Here is a 19,587-nt window from a genome sequence, read left to right as displayed (position 1 = left end):
CGACCATAATGCCTATCTATACTAATCCCACTTGCCTGCATTAATTCCATATCCCTCTATGCCTTGCTCATTCAAGTACTTGTCCAGATGCCTCTTAAATGTTGCTACTGTTTTTGTTTCTGCCTCCACCACCTCCTCTGGCAGTTCATTCCAGATACCCACTATTCTTTGTGTGAAAAATTTACCCCTTTGATCCCCTTTAAACCTCCTCCCTCTCACCTTAAATCTATGCCCTCTAGTTTTAGTCATCCCTACCATGGGAAACAGACTCTGGCTATCTACCTTATCTATGCCTCTCATCATTTCATATACCTCGATCATGTTCTCTCTCAGCCTCTTTCCCTCCAGGGAAAACAGACCCAGCCTATCCAATCTTTCTTTATAACTCAAGCCCTCCAAACCAGGCAACATCCTTGTAAATCGTTTCTGCACCCTCTCTAGCTTAACCACATCTTTCCTGTAGTGCAGCGACCAGAACTGCACAGTCCTCCAAATGCAGCCTAACCAACGTTATGTACAACTGTAACATGACACCCAACTCTTGCACTCAATGCCTCAGCCAATGAAGGCAAGCATGCCATACGCCTTCTTCACCACCCTGTCTACCTGTGTTGCCACTTTGAGGGAACTATGTACTTGCACCCCAAGCTCTCTCTGCTCAACAACAGTCCCCAGGGCTCTGCCATTCGCTGTATATGTCCTGCCCTGGTTTAACTTCCCAAAATGCATCACTTCACACTTGTCTGCGTTAAATTCCATTTGCCAATCCCTTGCCCACTTTCCCAGTTTATCTATATCCTGTTGTAACCTTAGACAACCTTCTTCACTGTCCACTATACCACCAATTTTCGTGTCATCTGCAAACTTACTAATTATGCCCCCTACATTCACATCCAAGTCATTAATATATATGACAAACAGAGAGCCCAGCACCGATCCCTGCGGCACACCACTGGTCACCGGTCTCCAATCTGAAAAACAACCCTCCATTACCACCCTCTGCCTCCTATCACCAAGCCAATTTTGTATCCAATTGGCTAGCTCACCCTGGATCCCATGTGTTCGAACCTTCTGGAGAAGCCTACCATGTGGGACCTTGTCAAAGGCCTTGCTAAAGTCCATGTAGACAATGTCCATCGCCCTGCCCCTGTCAATCCTCTTGGTCACCTCCTCGAAAAACTCAATCAAATTTGAGAGACATGATTTCCCACGCACAAAGCTATGCTTACTATCCCTAATCAGACCATGCCTTTCCAAATGCATATAAATCCTGACTCAGAATCCCTTCCAATAACTTTCCCACCACTGAAATAAGGATCACTGACCTGTTGTTCCCTGGCTTATCCCTGCAGCCCTTCTTAAATAAAGGCACAACATTAGCTATCCTCCAGTCTTCCGGTACCTCACACGTGGCCAACGATGATACAAAAGTCTCTGCCAGGGCCCCAGCAATCTCCTCCCTTGCTTCCCATAGCATCCTAAGATACATCTGGTCAGGCCCTGGGGATTTTTCCACCTTAATGCGCTTCAAAACCTCCAACACCTCCTCCTTTGTAATGTTGATATGCTCCAGGATATCGCTGTTCCCTCCCTTGAACTCACTGGCCTCCACAACCTCCTCCACAGTAAAAACAGACGAGAAGTATTCATTTAAGACCTCGCCCATTTCCCGTGGCTCCACACATAGATTACCACACTGATCCTTAAGGGGACCTACTCTCTCCCTAGCTACCCTTTTACTCTTAATATACTTATAGAATCTTTTAGGATTCTCCTTTATCTTATCCGCCAGGGAAATCTCATGGCCCTTTTCGCCCTCCTAATTTCCTTAAGTGTACTCCTACATTCCCTATACTCCGAGGGACTCGCTTGATCTCAGCTGCCTATACCTGACAAATGCCTCCTTCTTTGTCCTGACCAGACCCTCAGTAACCCTTGTCAACCAAGGTTCCCTAAACTTGCCAGCCTTGCCCTTCCATCTAAAAGGAACATGCTGGCCCTGAACTCTTCCTATCTCACTTTTAAAAGCCTCCCACTTGCCAGACGTCCCTTTACCTGTAAACAGCCTCTCCCATTCAACTTTTGAGAGCTCCTGCCATCGAAATTAGCTTCCCCCAATTTAGGACTTCAACCTGAGGACCAGTCCTATCCTTTTCCATAACTATCTTGAAGCCAATAGAGTTATGGTCACTGGTCCCAAAGTGCTTCCCCACTGACACATCAACCACCTGCCCAGCCTCATTTCCTAAGAGGAGGTCGAGTGTAGCTCCTTCTCTAGTAGGGCCATCCACATACTGCTTCAGAAAACTATCTTGGACACACTTAAATTCTTCCACATCTGATCCCTTAGCACTAAGGCAGTCCCAGTCAATATTAGGGAAGTTAAAATCACCTATTACAACCCTATAATTCCTACACCTATCTGTGATTTCCCTACATATATGCTCCTCCAATTCCCTCTGACTATTGGGGGACCTATAGTATAATCCCATCAAAGTGATCACCCCTTTCTTATTTCAACCCATATGGCCTCGCTGGACATTCCTCCTGGGATATCCTCTCTAAGTACTGCCGTGATGTCCTCCCTAATCAATAGTGCAACTCCCCCTCCTCTCTTACCTCCACCTGTGTCACGCCGGAAGCATCAATACCCTGGAACATTGAGCTGCCAGTCCTGCCCATCCCTCAACCACATTTCTGTAATAGCTATATCACAATCCCATGTACCGATCCACGCTGAGTTCATCTGCCTTACCTGTAAGGCTTCTTGCATTAAAGTAAATGCAGTTTAGCCTACCAGACCTTCCATCATTGTTCTTCTAGGCAGTAGTGCTCACAGGTTTGGAAGGTGAATTACTAAAATGGTTTGAGGGATGAGGGCTTAGTCATGATTGGAGAAGCTGGGGTTGTTCTCCTTACAGCAGAGAAGGCTAAGAGACTTGATGGAGGTGTTTAAAATAATGAAGGGCTTTGATAGTGTAAATAAAAGGAAACCATTTCCAATGGCTGTAGGGTTGATAGCTGGAGAACACAGATTTAAGGAGATTGACAAAAGAACCAGAGGTAACGAGGAAATTTTTTTAAAAATTAAACATGAGTGGTTAGGATTTGGAACACACTGCCCGATAGGATGGTGGATAGAGATTCAATAGTAACCTTTGAAAAGGGGATTAGGTAAATACTTGGATAAAAAAATTGCAGAGATATGGTAAGTGGAACAAACTAGATGGCTCTGAGTCAGCAATAACAACAGGCTGAATGGCCTCCTTCTGTACTGAATTTTTATGATTAATATACAAGTTTCACAGCTTTTTTCCCCCCTTTTTGACTGGGTACTGTACAATTGGTCACTTCACCTCTTGCTTAAAATGTATTTCTCTTAATTTAAAAAAAAAAATTCTTTCATGGGATGTGGGCAGCATGGGCTAGGCCAGCATTTGTTGCCCAACCCCAAATGCCCTTGAACTGAGTGGCTTGCAAGGCTATTTCAGAGGGCAGTTAAGAGTCTTGGATTATTAGTCCACTACCACATTACCACTACACCACCACATCCCCATTTCTTTTGGTTCCTTATATCCCATCATTTCCCAGTTGTGGGTAACCTGGTCTTCTGACAATTTCACTATGAACTGAGTGAATGGATGGAAAAACACATGCAACAGCAGGGCAGTGATTTTCAGCTTCCCAGATTGTGAAGTCTCTATCTAAGATCGGTCTCTTTCGAAGAGCAATCCAGTTAGTCCCACTCCCCAGCTCTTACCTGCATATCCCTGCAATTTTTCTCCTTCAAGTATTTATCCAATTCCCTTTTGAAAGCAACTATTGAATCTATTTCTACCACCCTGTCAGGCAACGCAATCCAAATTCTCATTGAGCAAAAACATTTTTCTCATGGTAGGAGGTACAAACCTACTATTGCATACTTCTACGTCAGTGTTTTGATCACTAATCTAGGACTAGGGACATAGGCCAACGTGGTTACAGAATTAAATGGATGGTTTTGGTGATGGACTGGATATAGAGTCTGAAGCTCAGTTCAAGTTCAAAGAGAATGGAGGTTACTGGTCTTTGGGTTCACAAAGCAGCTAGGAAGGTGGGTGGGATTGAAGCTAAAATGCAATGTTCTTTGCAGGGGACAAACAGAATGGCTTTGGTTTTCTCCATTGCTGAAAGGCTGATGAAAGTACTAAATCATTGTGATTTAAGACAGAACAGGTGGTAGTGACAGAGGAGCAAGGCTGGATGTTTTCACACATCTGGAAGCTGCCTGAAAACATTGTTGGTGCTAACTTTTTTGTAAACATGAGGTACCTTTTGTATGGAAGCAGCAGCTAATTTGGAATTTGCTGGATGTGATTGTTATGGTAATGATAATGTACCATTTTTACACCACTGAGAAAAAGCTGCTTCAAACTGTCAACACCATGGGATCTTGGGCTTCATAAATAAAGGCACCGAGTACAAAAGCAGGGAAGTTATGTCGAACCTGTATAAAGCTCTGGTTAGGCCCCAACTAGAGTACTGCATACAGTTCTGATCACCACACTTTAGGAAGGATGTGAGGGTCCTTGAGGGGGTGCAGAGAATATTTACCAGAATGATTCCAGGAATGTGATTAGGTTGGAAAAGCTGGTCTTGTTCTCCTTGGAGTAAAGGAGATTGGAGGGGAGATTTGATGGAGGTGTACAAGATTATGATAGGCTTAGATAAGTCAGACAAGGAAAATCTGTTCCCATTAATGATGGTACAAAGACGAGGGGACACAGATTGAAGGTTTTGGGCAAGAGATGCAGGGAGAATGCGAGGAAGAGCTTTTTTTATGCTGCGTGTGGTAATGACCTGGAACTCTCTGCCAACAAGGGTGATGGAAATGAAGACAATCAATAATTTCAAAAAGATATTGGATGAGCACTTGAAAAAAATAAACTTGCAGGGCTAGAGGGATCAAGCAGGGGGGAATGGGGCTGACTGCTCTGCTGAGAGCCAGCACAGACTCGATGGGCCAAATGGCCTCCTTCTGTGCCGTAAATGACTATGATTACGACTACAATATGCTCATGCTCCAATGTTCCCAAGTTCACTAATCTACCAGAGAATAGTAACCTGGAAAGAAAAGAAAACTGAACAAAGAAAAACAAAAAATGCTTTCCAGAATATTTTATTGATTTCATTGTGAATCCATGGCATCAGCGAGACAAAATAAAGCTGTGTAGCTTAGATGAATTCATTAATGCATGTAGCAGTTTGTAGGGAAGCAGAGAAACTAATGTTATGCTTGTGGTACTTATACTACATGGCCACATAGAATTAGACAATATTCAATAAGCTCCAAGTATTTTCATGGTAGATTGCACATAACAAAACAAACTGACACAGGATTCTTCAAATACAAAAAAAAGTATATCGACTTAACGCTAGGTCAGACAGTTTAACCTTATGTTTGCACATCACTATATTTGGCGGTTTTAATAGTCTCAGGAATGTAGAGTAATAAAACACCAATCAAAATTAGGCATTATATAGTAATGTATTCTTATGTTCTACATATAGGAGAGAAAATTTTGCTTGATCTAAGTGGGTTTACAATAGCACTTAAATACCTTAACAATTGCTGCAAATCCATTGTGCATTGGTAATTATGTAGAAAAATAGCTGGATTATACAAGAGCAGCAAAAACCCATACTCTAGTTTGTAGTCAGTTTATCAAGAGGATTTATAAAGCCTCCTGTAAACCAGCTTCTTAAATTTACATTCCTCAAAATTAAGGAAAAAGTGCTCGCAAGTTAATTAGAAAATACATAGTTTGTAAGGTGTCGTGGCTATCTATCCTGCTCGCTACTATATATCTGGCATTCTCAACATTGTATGGAAAACGTTTATTAAAGTGGCATATTTATACCTAGTCACAATTTCTTCTGCTCACCTGTATTTTATCTGTACACAGTAGAAATGTTACAAATAAATGAATACACATGTAAAGTGTTTTAATCATACAAATTTATGGCAGCACATCCTCTACCCAAGCCAGAAACGCTGTTAGATTTAATTAAAACCCCACCACATGTGCACAGTTAAATTAATTCAAATAATTGTAATTAACACCTTCTGTCAAAGCTAATCTGAATAAAAGCTCAACAATAAGTCTCTTCCTTGCTACTGGAATTCACTGTTACTTCAAAATGGAAATGGGAGCAGAATGGTATCTGACCAAATAATCAAAGAAAAAAATCATATAAATATTATTTATCTTAACTTGGAATGAAAACCAAGAAGAAATCTTACAATACTACAGGAACTCCATACAAGACATTGTTTGCTGGAAAAATATCGTAAAAATATTTACATTTTCCCCTAAAAAAACACTTATTCTGCTGATAACAGCTAACAAATTCATTCAATTAGAGTTTTAAGAGTTAAACAAAAACTCACTAAAGGTGAACATATTGAGCAGATTCTTCCTACGTTTCACTAGCTGATAAATTATATTTCTGGTTTTGGCCAGTTCTTTGAATTGTTTAATCACACAACTCAAATAGTAAAAACACAATTTGATACTTAAGCTTTTACCAACTTTTCATATTTAAAGATGCTGTGTTAAGCCATGAAAGGGTCACTATACCTGGTCAATGAAGTTAAATATAAACATAGGCTATCAATGGCTCCACCTTGTCATCCAAATGTCAGTTCTCTTATGGAATGATTCAAATGTCAAATTATGCTTTTTTCTGGGTACTGGAATGATTCATTTCATAAGTATGTGTCCTGTTCAGTTCCTTCTGAGCTTAGACTCTGTTCAGACTGCTGCAGCTGAGAGTCCTTTTTCAGCATTGATTGATTCAGCTCTTCTGCAACATCTATCGGTTGGCTAACATTTTGTTCATCTTTTAAAATTCTAATGGTCTCATCAGGGGCAGATCCGTTTGCCATTGATTCTACTTTTACCCCTTTTTTCTCCTGTTTCTTCTTTTCTTTCTTTTGTTCTTTTGCATTTTTCTTTTCCTTTTTCTTCTTTGAATTGCTGCCTGAATCAGAAGATGGAGAGACAGGTGGAGAGTGTACCACTATGGATGGCATCTGAACCAAGGCTTTATGAGAATGAGGCTCAGCCTCATTGATGGCTTTAGCACCATGCAATCTAGGAGGAGGCTGGTACTTGAGGTCACCATGTGTGTCCTTCCACTTCTTTAACTGAATTAAATGTTCTTTTTCAACCTCCCTTTCTGTGATAGGAAGTTCAATTATCTGTTTTAAAAAAAAGTACATAAAAGTATTTTTATTGAAATTTGCATACCAATTGTGTTTTTTTTTTGCATTGACAAGAGTACTGCGAATGTTCTGGTCTCCTCCATCTTTCGGATGAGATGTTACACTGAGGCCCCATCTGCCCTCTCAGGTGGATGCAAAAGATCCAATGGCACTATTTCGAAGAGTAGTCAAGTTCTCCCAGTGTCCTGGCCAATATTTATCCCTCAATCAACATCACAAACTTATTATCTGGTCATTATCAAATTGTTGGTAGTGGGAGCTTGCTGTAGGTAAATTGCTTGCCATGTTTCCTATATTACAACAGTGACTAAAAGTCAAAAAGTACTTAGTTGGCTGTAAAGTGCTTTGGGATGTCATGAGATGATGAAAGGCGCTATATAATCAGGAATGATTGTACGGTTGGTGCTCTTTGCTCTAGAAGAGAGATTGAGGAGTGGCCCCATAGATGTCTTTGAGATTATCAAAGAGTTTGACAGGGTAGGTGTGGAAAAGATGCTTTCACTGGTGGGGGAAGACAAGAGCTTGGGGCCAAAAATATAAGGTAGTCACTTATAAATCCACAAGGGAATTCAGGAGAAGCTTCTTTACCAGAACGTGGTTAGAATGTAGAATATGCTATCACAAGGAGCAGTTGAAGTGACCTACCACTGATGTATTTAAGGGGAATTTAGATAAACAAGGCTATCTTGATGGGGTAAGAGGAGTGGGAGGAGACTTGTGTGGAACATAAACACTGGCACAAACCCCTGTTTTTGTGCTGTAAATACTATTAATTGATTGTCCTTATTTCACTTAAATGTACCAAAGCCATTAAACTTTTCACAAGTGCTTTTGTGGGTCCAAACCTTGGTGCTTTCTCTATTCTTACTCACTATCCAGAGTGTGTATACATAAATCAAACTCTCCCTTCCCCCATTTTTAAAAAACACAATCTAAAATTACAATAATAGACTTTGTGGCTGGAATTTTACGCCGTCCCAGCGGGTCAGATGGTGGCGTGGGGGTGGCGTAAAATTGAGCAGCAGGCTTCGGGAGGCCTACATGCCCCGTTTCCGCCTCCAGACAAGTTTACGGAGGTCAGGCGGGGGGTGGGAAACGGCCCGCCCGCCCGAGGCCAATCAAGACACTTAATGGCCACTTAAGGGCCCTCGCTTGCCTCCACGGGTATGTTACTTGTGGCAAGCGGGTGTGCTGAGGACATGAAAGGCCGCCCAGTGATATCTGCTGGCCTTTCTGCACCCCGGGGGGGGGGGGGGCGCAGTCAGGCACAGGGTGCCCGACTGAGGGCCGCCTCCGCCTCCCCCCAGGACCCAAGACATCCACCTCCCCCAAAGAACCACTCCAGCCTCACCAGGAAAGGACCGATCCCCCTGGTGAGGCATGCCCCTACTTACCTTCCCTCCTCGGTCCATGGCGTCGGCTGGGCTGCAGTCCCAGCAGTGGCCACCGCTCCCGGTGGCTCTGCTGGGACTAAGAGCTGCCAGCCCACTGATTGGCCGGCGGCCCACTGAGGCGGGACCTCCTCCCTCAAGTGGGTAGAAGTCCTGCCTCGGAACTTTTAAAGCCTGGGGATCCGTAAAACACAGAACAGATCCCCAGGCTATGCAGAAGCGGGTTCGCCACCGACTTTCACGTCGGAGTCCGGCTCCCGTCCATCCACTGTAAAATTCTGGCCTGCAAGTCAGAAAATGCTGCATTTAGTATTATAATGCTAGTATTATTCCATTTTAAGTAAATTCTATGTAGATCGTACCCCAACAATTCTATGGCCCCAGCTACCATGCAAGCGGAGGGAAATGGAGTGGCATGGAAGGAGAGGAAGCAAGATTGGTTGGTGGGGTGGGGGATTTCAACAAATGACCAGGAAGGGGCAGCACAAATGTGCAAAATTAGTTTGCCATCTAACATCACTCCTCAACGTGTGAAGGCTAAATATAATAAGCAAACCTTAAGAATGTTAAAATACAAACCATGTAAAGTAACACAAAAAGAGTGGAGACAAGCTACTAGCAAAAGCTCTATGCTGTTTCATGAAGTGTTCCATCTCCTACAGAGTTGGTTATTTGTTTTTCCACAACCACATCTTAAGATTTACATTAAAAGCTCCAGATGGCTGTGGTATGTGCTGGGATGTAGCCAGTTTGACAACACAGGCTCCAGACATTTCCATACTGTTATACTGTATACTGAATAAAGGTTATAAGCAAAGTGAGACGGCTATTTTAATAGCTGCCATATGATCAGTAGGTAATAGGAACATTTAAGCTGAAGTAATGTTTACCTGCTAAACTACATCTTACGGCACAAAACAGGAAATTGGATGGCCACCTGACAGCAACAGATTTGCAGGGCTATGGGGATCAAGCCAGGGAGTGGGACTGACTGCATAGTTCTGTGGAGAGCCAGCATAGACTCCATGGCTTCTTTCTGTGCCATAAAATGACTCTAGGTGCTTCAGCATACTGGGACGGATATGGTGCAACTGTAATTCTCGGATAGCTTTCAAAAGCAAATTGTTGTAGCCTCAACGTTGGAAACATTTAGTGCAGACTCATCAAAATATTAGCACACCAAATCCCAAAAAGTATTGGGAGTAAATAGTTGAGGCCACAATGGATTCACCAGATATGAAAGGGAAAAGTAATAACTTAAGATGTAGCTCTTGGCCCACGCCACGTCTGATTTTTGGTCGCTAAATGAGTATTCAGGGGATTAATTTTGGGTGGTAGCATCCCGAACAATCATCCCTGGAAGTGATCCCAAATAGGTAACCAGCAACTTCCAACTGAAATCAGCCTCAGGCCCCTTGAAGATGTTGAATCAGGTGACTAATGCCTGTTTTTGGACTCCACTTCCAAATTTGACAGAAACTGGACCAACTTGCAAGGCAAGCTAAATCAGAAAACTGATTTGAGCACATTTCGCTGGTTTTATGGAAATAAAGACTGATTTGGGGAGAGTCTTTGAGTTCTAGGCGTGTTGCTCTCTTCCCACTAGTTTCCGGCAAGAAACCAATTTCTCAGCCAAAGTTTCCACACACCTTGGGCAACAATTCAAAATGAAAACACAAGGGAAGATCCTACTGATTTTATTTTAGTTTGAAGGAATTTCCCAGAGTTCAATTTGGGAATCCGTCAGATTCATCAGATGCATTAACGTGAAGGGGAATTGCGCGTCAACCAGTGCTGCTGGAGGTTCCAATAGTCCCTGAATATTCTCAATTACCTTGCATTGAAAATTAATCCAATTTTGTTCACAAGTGAAGGCAGCTGTGGGATTGATTATCTCATGAATGCACAAAAAAAATTTAGTTTGGATCAAAACCAACCAACTGGCAACACTTGCACACAAAGTTATCTTTCAAATGCATTTAAAACATTCCAGATAGCGACACAGGGAATAATTCTGGTCTGGTGGAGCCCATAAATTGACTTATGTCCCTTTGTGTTTTACTGCGTGAAAGTGTGATCTTGCAGTGTTAGGTGGTGTGTATAACATTGTCGACGAAAATGTAAATAGACACAAACGTTTAAAAAAAATTAGCATCAAGCAAATGGCACGATAACATCAATGTGACCTACAATAACTAAACAAAAGTTTGTGCTTGCTTGCCTGCCAGAATATCAACTTTGACTACCACACCTAACGAGTGCTCTCCCAAAATCCTCTTCAAATAACATTTGGACTTCTTGTTAAAGGAATACGGTCAGAATAACTTTTGCATCCTGATCTGAACAGAAATATCTCCACCTAGTTATAATGGCATCAAAATAACTCAAACTAATCCTGATAAGTGCTTTGGTAAGCTTGGAACCAAACCGTTCCCTGATGCACAAACATTTTTAAACTTTTGGATCAATTGTCCTTTCAGGATTTCCAACCCCACAGCTGCGAGATGGAACCCCTGAAGGACTCTGCCATGCTTGTATTAAAACCCATTGACCTTCTACCCTAAATTAAATTATTTCTGTCATAGGTGAGAGCATGCAGCCTCTGTCTGGTTCAACGATGGCACAACCAAGATCAGGAAAGCTCAGTAGGGAATTATAGACATGAACATTACCTCTATTTTGTGCAAGTTTACATGCTATTCAGATACTTTTTAAAAAAATGTTCATGGGATGTAGGTGTACTGGTAAGGCCAGCATTTATTGCCCATCCCTAATTACCCTCAAGAAAGTGGTGGTCAGCCACCTTCTTTAACCACTAGAGCCCATGTGGCAGAGGTACACGAAAGTGCTGTTAGCTAGGGAGTTCCATGATTTTGTGCCAGTGATAGTGAAGGAACAATAATGTATTTCCCAGTCAGGATGGTGTGTGACTTGGAATGGAACTTGCAGGTGGTAGTCTTTCCATACACCTGCTGCCCTTGTTCTTCTCAGCAGTAAAGGTCGTGGGTTTGGAAGGCGCTGTTGAAGACTTTGCTGCAGTGCAGGTTGTGGAGGGAGTGAATGTTTAAGGTGTGCCAATCAAGTGGGCTGCCTTGTCCTGGATGGGGTCGAGTTTCTTGATTGTTATTGGAACTGTACTCCTCCAGGCAAGTGGGGAGTATTCCATCACACTGCTGACTTGTGCATTTCTTTTTATTCGTTCATGGGATGTGGGTGTCGCTAGCTAGGACAGCATTAATTACCCATCCCTAATTGCCCTCGAGAAGGTAGTGGTGAGCTGCCTTCTTAAACTGCTGCAGTCCATGTGGGGTAAGTACACCCACAGTGCTGTTAGGAAGGAGGTTCCAGCATTTTGACCCAGCGACAGTGAAGGAACAGCGATGTAGTTCCAAATCAGGATGGTGTGTGGCTTGGAGGGGAACTTGCAGGTGGTGGTGTTCCCTTACATCTACTGCACTTGTCCTTCTAGGTGGTAGAGGTCATTGGTTTAGAATGTGCTGTTTAAGGAGCCTTGCTGTATGCATCTTCTGGATGGTACACACTGCTGCCACTGTGCATCAGTGGTGGAGGTAGTGAATATTTGTAGATTGGGCGCCAATCAAACAGGCTGCTTTGTCCTGGATGGTGTCGAGCTTCTTGAGTGTTGTTGGAGCTGCAGCCATCAAAGTAGTGGAGAGTATTCCATCGCACTCTTGACTTGTGCCTCGTAGATGGTGGTCAAGCATTGGGGAGTCAGATGAGTTACTCGCCGCAGAATTCCTAGCCTCTGACCTGCTCTTGTAGCCACGGTATATATATGGCTAATCCAGTTCAGTTTCTGGTCAAAATGGTAACCCCCAGGATGTTGATCGTGGGGGATTCAGCAATCGTAATGCCATTGAATGTCAAGGAGAGATGGTGAGATTCTTTCTGATTATAGATGGTCATTACCTGGCACTTGTGTGGCGTGAATGTTACTTGCCACTCGTCAGCCCAAGCTTGGATATTGTCCAGGTCTTGCTGCATTTCTACAGTGAGTGTTTCAGTATCCGAGTCGTCACGAACGGTGCTGAACATTGTTTGCTGATGATTGCACATCCCTACTTCCGACCTTATGACTGAAGGAAGGTCATTGATGAAGCAGCTGAAGGTGGTTGGGCTTAGGACACTGCCCTGTGGAATTCCTGCAGTGATGTCCTGGAGCTCAGATGATTGACCTTCAACAACTACAACCATCTTCCTTAGTGGCAGGTATGATTCCAGCCAGCAGAGAGTTTTCCCGTGATTTCCACTGACTCCAGTTTTGCTAGGGCTCCTTGATGCCATACTCGGTCAAATGCTGCCTTGATGTCAAGGGCAGTCACTCTTACCTCACCTCGAGTTCAGCTCTTTTGTCCACATTTGAACCAAAACTGTAATGAGGTCAGGTGCTGAATGGTCCTGGCAGAATCCAAACGGAGCACCACTGAGCAGGTTATTGCTAAGCAAGTGCTGCTTGATAGCACTGTCGACGACACCTTCCATCATTTTACTGATGATCGAGAGTAGACTGATGGGTGCTTTGTGTACAGGACATACCTGGGCAATTTTCCACATTGCCGGGTAGATGCCAGTGTTGAAGCTGTACTGGAACAACTTGGCTAGGGGTGCAGCAAGCTCTGAAGCACAGGTCTGCAATACTATTGCTGGAATGTTGTCAGAGCCCATAGCTTTTGCAATATCCGTGCCTTCAGTAGTTTTTTGACATCACACGGAGTGAATCGAATTGGTTGAAGACTGGCATCTGTGATGCTGGGGACTTCAGGAGGAGACCAAGATGGATCATCAACTCCGCACTTCTGGCTGAAGATTGTTGCAAATGCTGCAGCCTTATCTTTTGCACTGATGTGCTGGGCTCCCTCATCAGAGGATGGGGATATTTTTGGAGCCACCTCCTCCAGTTATTTCTTTAATTGTCCACCACCATTCACGGCTGGATGTGGCAGGACTGCAGAGCTTAGATCTGATCTGTTGGTTATGGGATCGCTTAGCTCTGTCTATTGCATGCTGCTTATGCTGTTGGGCATGCAAGTAGTCCCGGGTTGTAACTTCACCAGGTTGACACCTCATTTTGAGGTATGCCTGGTGCTGCTCCTGGCATGCCCTCCTGCACTCTCCATTGAACCAGGGTTGGTCCCCAGCATGATGGTAAGGGTAGAGTGAGGGAATATGCCGGGCCATGAGGTTACAGATTGTGGTTCAGTACAATTCTGCTGCTGCTGCTACCCACAGCGCCTCATGGATACCCAGTTTTGTGTTGCCAGATCTGTTTGAAACCTATCCCATTTAGCACAGTGGTAGTGCCACACAACACGATGAGGATAGCCTCAATGTGAAGACGGAACTTTGTCTCTACAAGGACTGTGCAGTGGTTACTTCTACCAATACTGTTATGGACAGATGCATCTGTGGCAGGCAGATTGGGCCGGATGAGGACAAGTCCCTTTTGTTGGTTCCCTCACCACCTGCCGTAGACCCAGTCCAGCTGCTATGTCCTTTAGGGCTTGGCCAGCTCGGTCAGTAGTGGTGCTACCGACCCACTCTTGGTGTTGGACATTGAAGTCCCCCACCCAGAGTACATTCTGCTCCCTTACCCCCCTCAGTGCTTCCTCCAAATGGTGTTCAACATGGAGGAGTACTGATTCATCAGCTGACGGGGGATGGTAGGTAGTAATCAGCAGGAGGTTTCCTTGTCCATGTTCGACGTGATGCCATGAGACTTCATGGGGTCTGGATGTCCTTGTTAGCACTGTGGATTATGGGAACTGTCTCATCAGCAAATAGCCCTGTTTCTGAGAGACTGGGGAGGGTGGGAAGTTGGCTCTGACTGTCAGACGTTTCAGGTACTTGGGTCACTTTTCTTAGTGCTGCCAGGAAAAGAAAATCTGTGGCAGAACCAATTCTGTCAGCACTTATCTGCCTGGTTGGGTGGAATTGGATATGTTTGTGCAGGGTAGGGTTTATGAGTGGTGGAGGATTTTGAGTTGCCCATCTGCTCAAACACAGAGATGAGGAAGCTCTGCTCAGTCAAGGGCTTTTTCAGGGCTAGAAATTCTGCTCTTGCAGTAGTGCATGATATTGAAAAGTTGTCTAGTGTTTTTCGCTTGGGTTGACCTGGTTTCTTCTGGGTGCATGAGGCTGGAAGCAATTTACTCCAGTCTAGATCCAGGATCTTGTTCAGTTCTTTATGATCACAAACAAGAGAGATATGCTGCACAGGCATTGGGGCCCTTGTCCTCTTTATGCATGAAAGGGACTTTGACCAATTGAATGATTCTAGAATGGTGTATGTCAACAGTATTTGGTGAATATTGTGCTGTTAGCATCTTGGTCAGGTCAGGGATGAGCACTCCATAGAATTCAGGGAAACCATCCAGCCATGGTGTTTTGCTGGACTGCAGGACTGCAACAGGATCTGGATTTCATAAGCAGAAATTGGACCATCTAATGCTTGTGAAACTTCATGTGAAAATGGGAAAATAGATAGCAGCCACTCTGCTTCTTGCTGAGTAGTCTGTACCTCAACAGACGTAGCAGAAGACACAGCACCTGGCAAATTCTTGTTTATCTCTTTGGGTTCACTGGTGGTTTGACCAATTCGTTTTAGGATTGGCACAATGGTTCAATTCTGAGTTCCGAAGAAGGGTCACTGACCCGAAACGTTAACTCTGCTTCTCTCTCCACAGATGCTGCCAGACCTGCTGAGTATTTCCAGCATTTCTTGTTTTTATTTTGGTTCAATTCTAGGTTTGTTTGCACAGGACATATATGCTAGGAGTTCTGCCGGCTTATCCTCCTGCTCAAACTATTCAGCTTGGTAAAGCAGAGTGTCCACTTAGTACCCAAACAGTAGGTTGTGTAGCTCTCCTCTGGCCCAGATGAGGGCTCTTTTAGCACTGGCCATGCAAAAACTTTTATGCTGGGCTGCTAGTTCACCCACTCTCTTTCAGATCCCTTCAAGTTTGAAGTCTCTTGCAAAATTTCTGGCTGTAGCATAGGCCATTGTGTGGCCCCCTCCTCCCCAAAGACTGCTTTTGCTTTCCCATAGTACTGTCACAGCGATGTTGGAGCTCTCAAGTCTTGGTGATGAACTGGGCAAGTTAAGTGCATAGAGATTGTAAATACATGGGTTGCTGAGAAGGGAGGAGTTGAGTCAATAACGTTGTGGATAAGAGATAGCTTGTCTAACATTAGCTGAATAGGATGCCTGGTCAGACATGGCAACAGCACCAGTGGTGTAACTCTGCACCCAAAGCAGATGGGATTGTTTCAAAAAATAATCAAATCTACAGTTGAACTTGTGTAAATTGGAGTAAAAGGTGAAATCTTTCCCAAATAAGTGAAAGGCCATCATACATCAACAGCTAGATTCCCACAACTCTCAAACCACCATGGTTACTTGTCCAGGGCATTCAGGATTGGCAGGGAGCCTATCAAAACACACATGTAGGACAGATGTGGGAATACAGATGTAGGAACTATGGGGGAAAGTATGAATTTACTTCCTTACGGTCTGTTGCACAGCATATTGGACCTACGGTTCGATGGATGAGTTTTATGAAAATTGTAATTAACTTCACCTACTAGCAATAGTAAACTGGACAACACTGATTTATTGACCATCATACATTCATAACGAAGATTTATCTGATCCACTGGCTTTTAAACTTCCAGATCAAAATGATCAAATAAAGTTATGTTGGGATTAAGGGGGAGGGGTTGTAGCTGTGCATCTCCTTACTGACCTGTTATCTCTCTTCTTGGAGTTGGCAGACCTGTACTTTGCCAGCAATTTTGTTTTAGTTTCAAACTTGACCCTCAGGTTTTCCATTTCTCACATTTTTGTTCCTTTGCCTTATGTATTCCACTGCCTAACTATTCAACACATCCTTCGTTTTCTTTCATTTCTTTATATTCAACCCATGGGGTTGATGATTTTTAGATGTATTTCAACCAACAATATATATTGACTGCCATGCTAACAATGTCCTTCTTGCCATCATTAACTAAGATGTTACATCAAACAAACAATCATTTCACTGGCACTTGAGGTTTGCCCGTCTTCCTTACACCTCCTTCTTTTTACTAGTTAATTGTTCATCTCTCATGTTTCAGTTCTAAAGAAAAGCATAAACACAAAACGTTGAGCATCTGTTTACTCCACCAATATGGAGTTTTATGGGGTTTTTTTTGCTTTACATTTAAAATTTTTTTTTTGAGGTCTTGCAAATTTGTCATTGCCTCAACACGTCCATTATTTTAATTTGAGGATGTGGCTCGGTGTCATCCACACTTATTGTTTGTAGATGGAAATACAAGTTTACTTATGAACATCTGAGCTCCCCAGCCCTGGTTTCTACCATGTCAGTACTGGGTGTGTCCATAGCTAACAGATTCCATAAATAGACACTGCTTTTTGGAATGCTGTACATCAACTTGTTTTACATGTTTACCATGCATTCCTGACCAAAACTGACAAATGACCTCAGTATAACTACTGCTTCCTTTTTCATAATGAAAACAAAGTGTTTTGTTTTAAAAAAATCAAAATGCTTCAGTTTGACATTTTATCTAAAATGGCAAAGTATTTAATAAAAAGTACTCTTCCTAGAGTTTAATAAGTAAATTCAACAATTTAACTTTCAAAAGTATTAATGAGAACTTCACTCTCTGACATGGGCATCTGAACAAATTCATTGATGCATCGGGCTTTGGAACACATTCAGTAATAGGAGATACTTCACATTAAATCCATAGGGCCATGAAGATTTTTGGGCGTTTTCAACAACCACCAATATATAATTGACTACCATGCTAACAAACGTCCTATTCAAGCAATTAAGCTAATGTGCATATGTTAACGTAAAAGCCCATGAAGGATGATGTGGCAAGAGTCGACCTTTTGAGGGCTGAACGTCACTGGAGCTTTTAAGCTTTGGTATCAGTTGTACTATAGCCAGGGTTAAAACATGCACCACCACCAAACAACAACTTGCACTTATATAGTGCACTTAACATAGTCAGATGTCAAAGGCACTTCAGAGGAGCATTATCAAATTAAATTTGACACCAAGCCACAAAGAGATATTAGGACAGGTGAAGAGAGGTCATTTTTAAAAACAAGCATCTTAAAGGAGCTTAGCACCTCGGCAGCTGAAGGCATGGCCGCCAATGGTGGAGCAAAAAGAATCTCCAGAATTGGATTGCAGAGGTCTTGGAAGGTAACTGGGCTGAAGGAGGTTACAGAGATGGGGGAGGGGCAGCAGGGGCGAAACCGTGGAAGGTATAAATTGAGGTATTGCCAGTCTGGGTGCCAATATAGGTCAGAGAGAAAAAGGACAAATGGTAAAATGGGACTTGGTGCGAGTTAGGATACGAGCAGTAGAGTTTTGGATGAGTTCAAGTTTATAGAATGTGGAAGATAGCAGCCTAGCCAAGACAACATTGGAATAGGTGGGTCTAGAGGTAACTCAACAGATAAGCAGAGGCGGAGCAGGGACGTGACGTTACGGAGGTGGAAGTAGATAGTCCAATACTGAATGTTGGACAAACAGCATGACAAATCAGAAGCAGTGGAGGGGTCGGGAGAAGTGATGCTAAAGCAGAGCTGGTGGTGTTAGCGTACAAATAGAATCAGAGGCCGTGTTTTCAGATGAAGTTGCTGAGGGACACCAGATGAGAAATAGGAGTGGGCACAGGATAGATCCTTGGGGGACTCTTACTGCATGGAAGTAGAAGAGAAACCACTGGAGCTGGTTTTCTGGCTACGACTGGAAAGGTAGGGATTGCTCCATCCAGCTGGAGAATGAGGGAAGGGCACAAAATTCCAGCAAGTAAAAATCGAACTATTGAAGTAGAAATAAATTTTTGGATTTAATCTCAAATGATAGTATTCTCCCTCATTAAACAAACTTGAATTTTTGTAACCTTATTATTTTTGCTATCCTCAAAAGATTCTCAAATTCAATTTAAACAATTCATTTTTAATTAGTCAACGCAATCCAGGAATGAATATAGTATAATCCCATTGTTCACAGCATGATTCAAATAGCTCAAGCAGCAGTTGCACCATTAGCCAATTTCTTATATATGTGTGTAATTGTGAGGTGATGAATGCTAAATTCTAACTGGTTTAGTCATGACATCTGCATAAATTATTTCTTATCTTATGGAAGCTATCCAGCAGTTACCTAGGTGTGCTGAAACAAATTTAGGTCAAATCAAATTCTGATGGTCACAATTTCATTCATTGTTTGCTACTGGTTCAACCTGTGGTTAACGGGCAACTAACCCCAAAATCTGTAGGTGAGCTGAAATGCTACTCTGTGGTCAGTTTGTTTTTCAGTCAAAACCTACATTTTAGCATAGAAATGGCCTACACAGCAGCACCCAGCAACAGCTCTTTGAAAGATAGCAACACTGCAAGTACTTCCTCCATAGGGTAAAGTTAAGTGTTAAAATCAATTCCTTTTCTGTGACTACACAAGGAAAATTTATAAATTACTGAAATATACAAGAGAATGTTGTAATATTGTCCACTGCAGGAAGCCCTTGGCTGTCAACCCTCCAACAAATTGGCACAACAGCTACTTATATAGCATCTTTAACATACAACCAACACCAAGGCCCTTCAGAGGTGTAAAGAAAGCATGAAAACTAAATTTCAAAATATCTTAATGCACTGTTAATCCTCTGGGATGAACACCACTGCTGAAATATATGAAGTCGACCACATAATTTAAATGAAAACAATTACACCTACATCACAGGTATGGTATGGCTATAAAACCAAAAAAATCAGATAGCCCAACCAAGCCAGTGCGTGAGAGACATGAATTACAGAAAAGCAATGGTTTTATAATGGTCAAGTGATTTGTGGTAATGAAAACCCTGCAAATGGGAATCATGTTG

General features: G+C 42.8%; 1 protein-coding gene across 1 annotated transcript in view; it reads right to left on the bottom strand.

Moving 5' to 3' along the window:
- Window positions 1–5,142: 5,142 nt before the first annotated feature.
- tbc1d10ab (TBC1 domain family, member 10Ab) overlaps window positions 5,143–19,587 on the bottom strand; it is a 68,712-nt gene continuing 54,267 nt past the window's right edge. The window contains exon 9 of the mRNA XM_068054940.1: window positions 5,143–7,243. Within this exon, the coding sequence (XP_067911041.1) occupies window positions 6,749–7,243 (495 nt within the window). The 3' untranslated portion in view covers window positions 5,143–6,748. The remainder of the gene's footprint in view (window positions 7,244–19,587) is intronic.

This window comes from Heterodontus francisci, chromosome 23, assembly GCF_036365525.1.
Source record: "Heterodontus francisci isolate sHetFra1 chromosome 23, sHetFra1.hap1, whole genome shotgun sequence".
NCBI classification, from domain to species: Eukaryota; Metazoa; Chordata; class Chondrichthyes; order Heterodontiformes; family Heterodontidae; genus Heterodontus; species Heterodontus francisci.
This window is presented reverse-complemented; position numbering and strand designations above follow the sequence as displayed.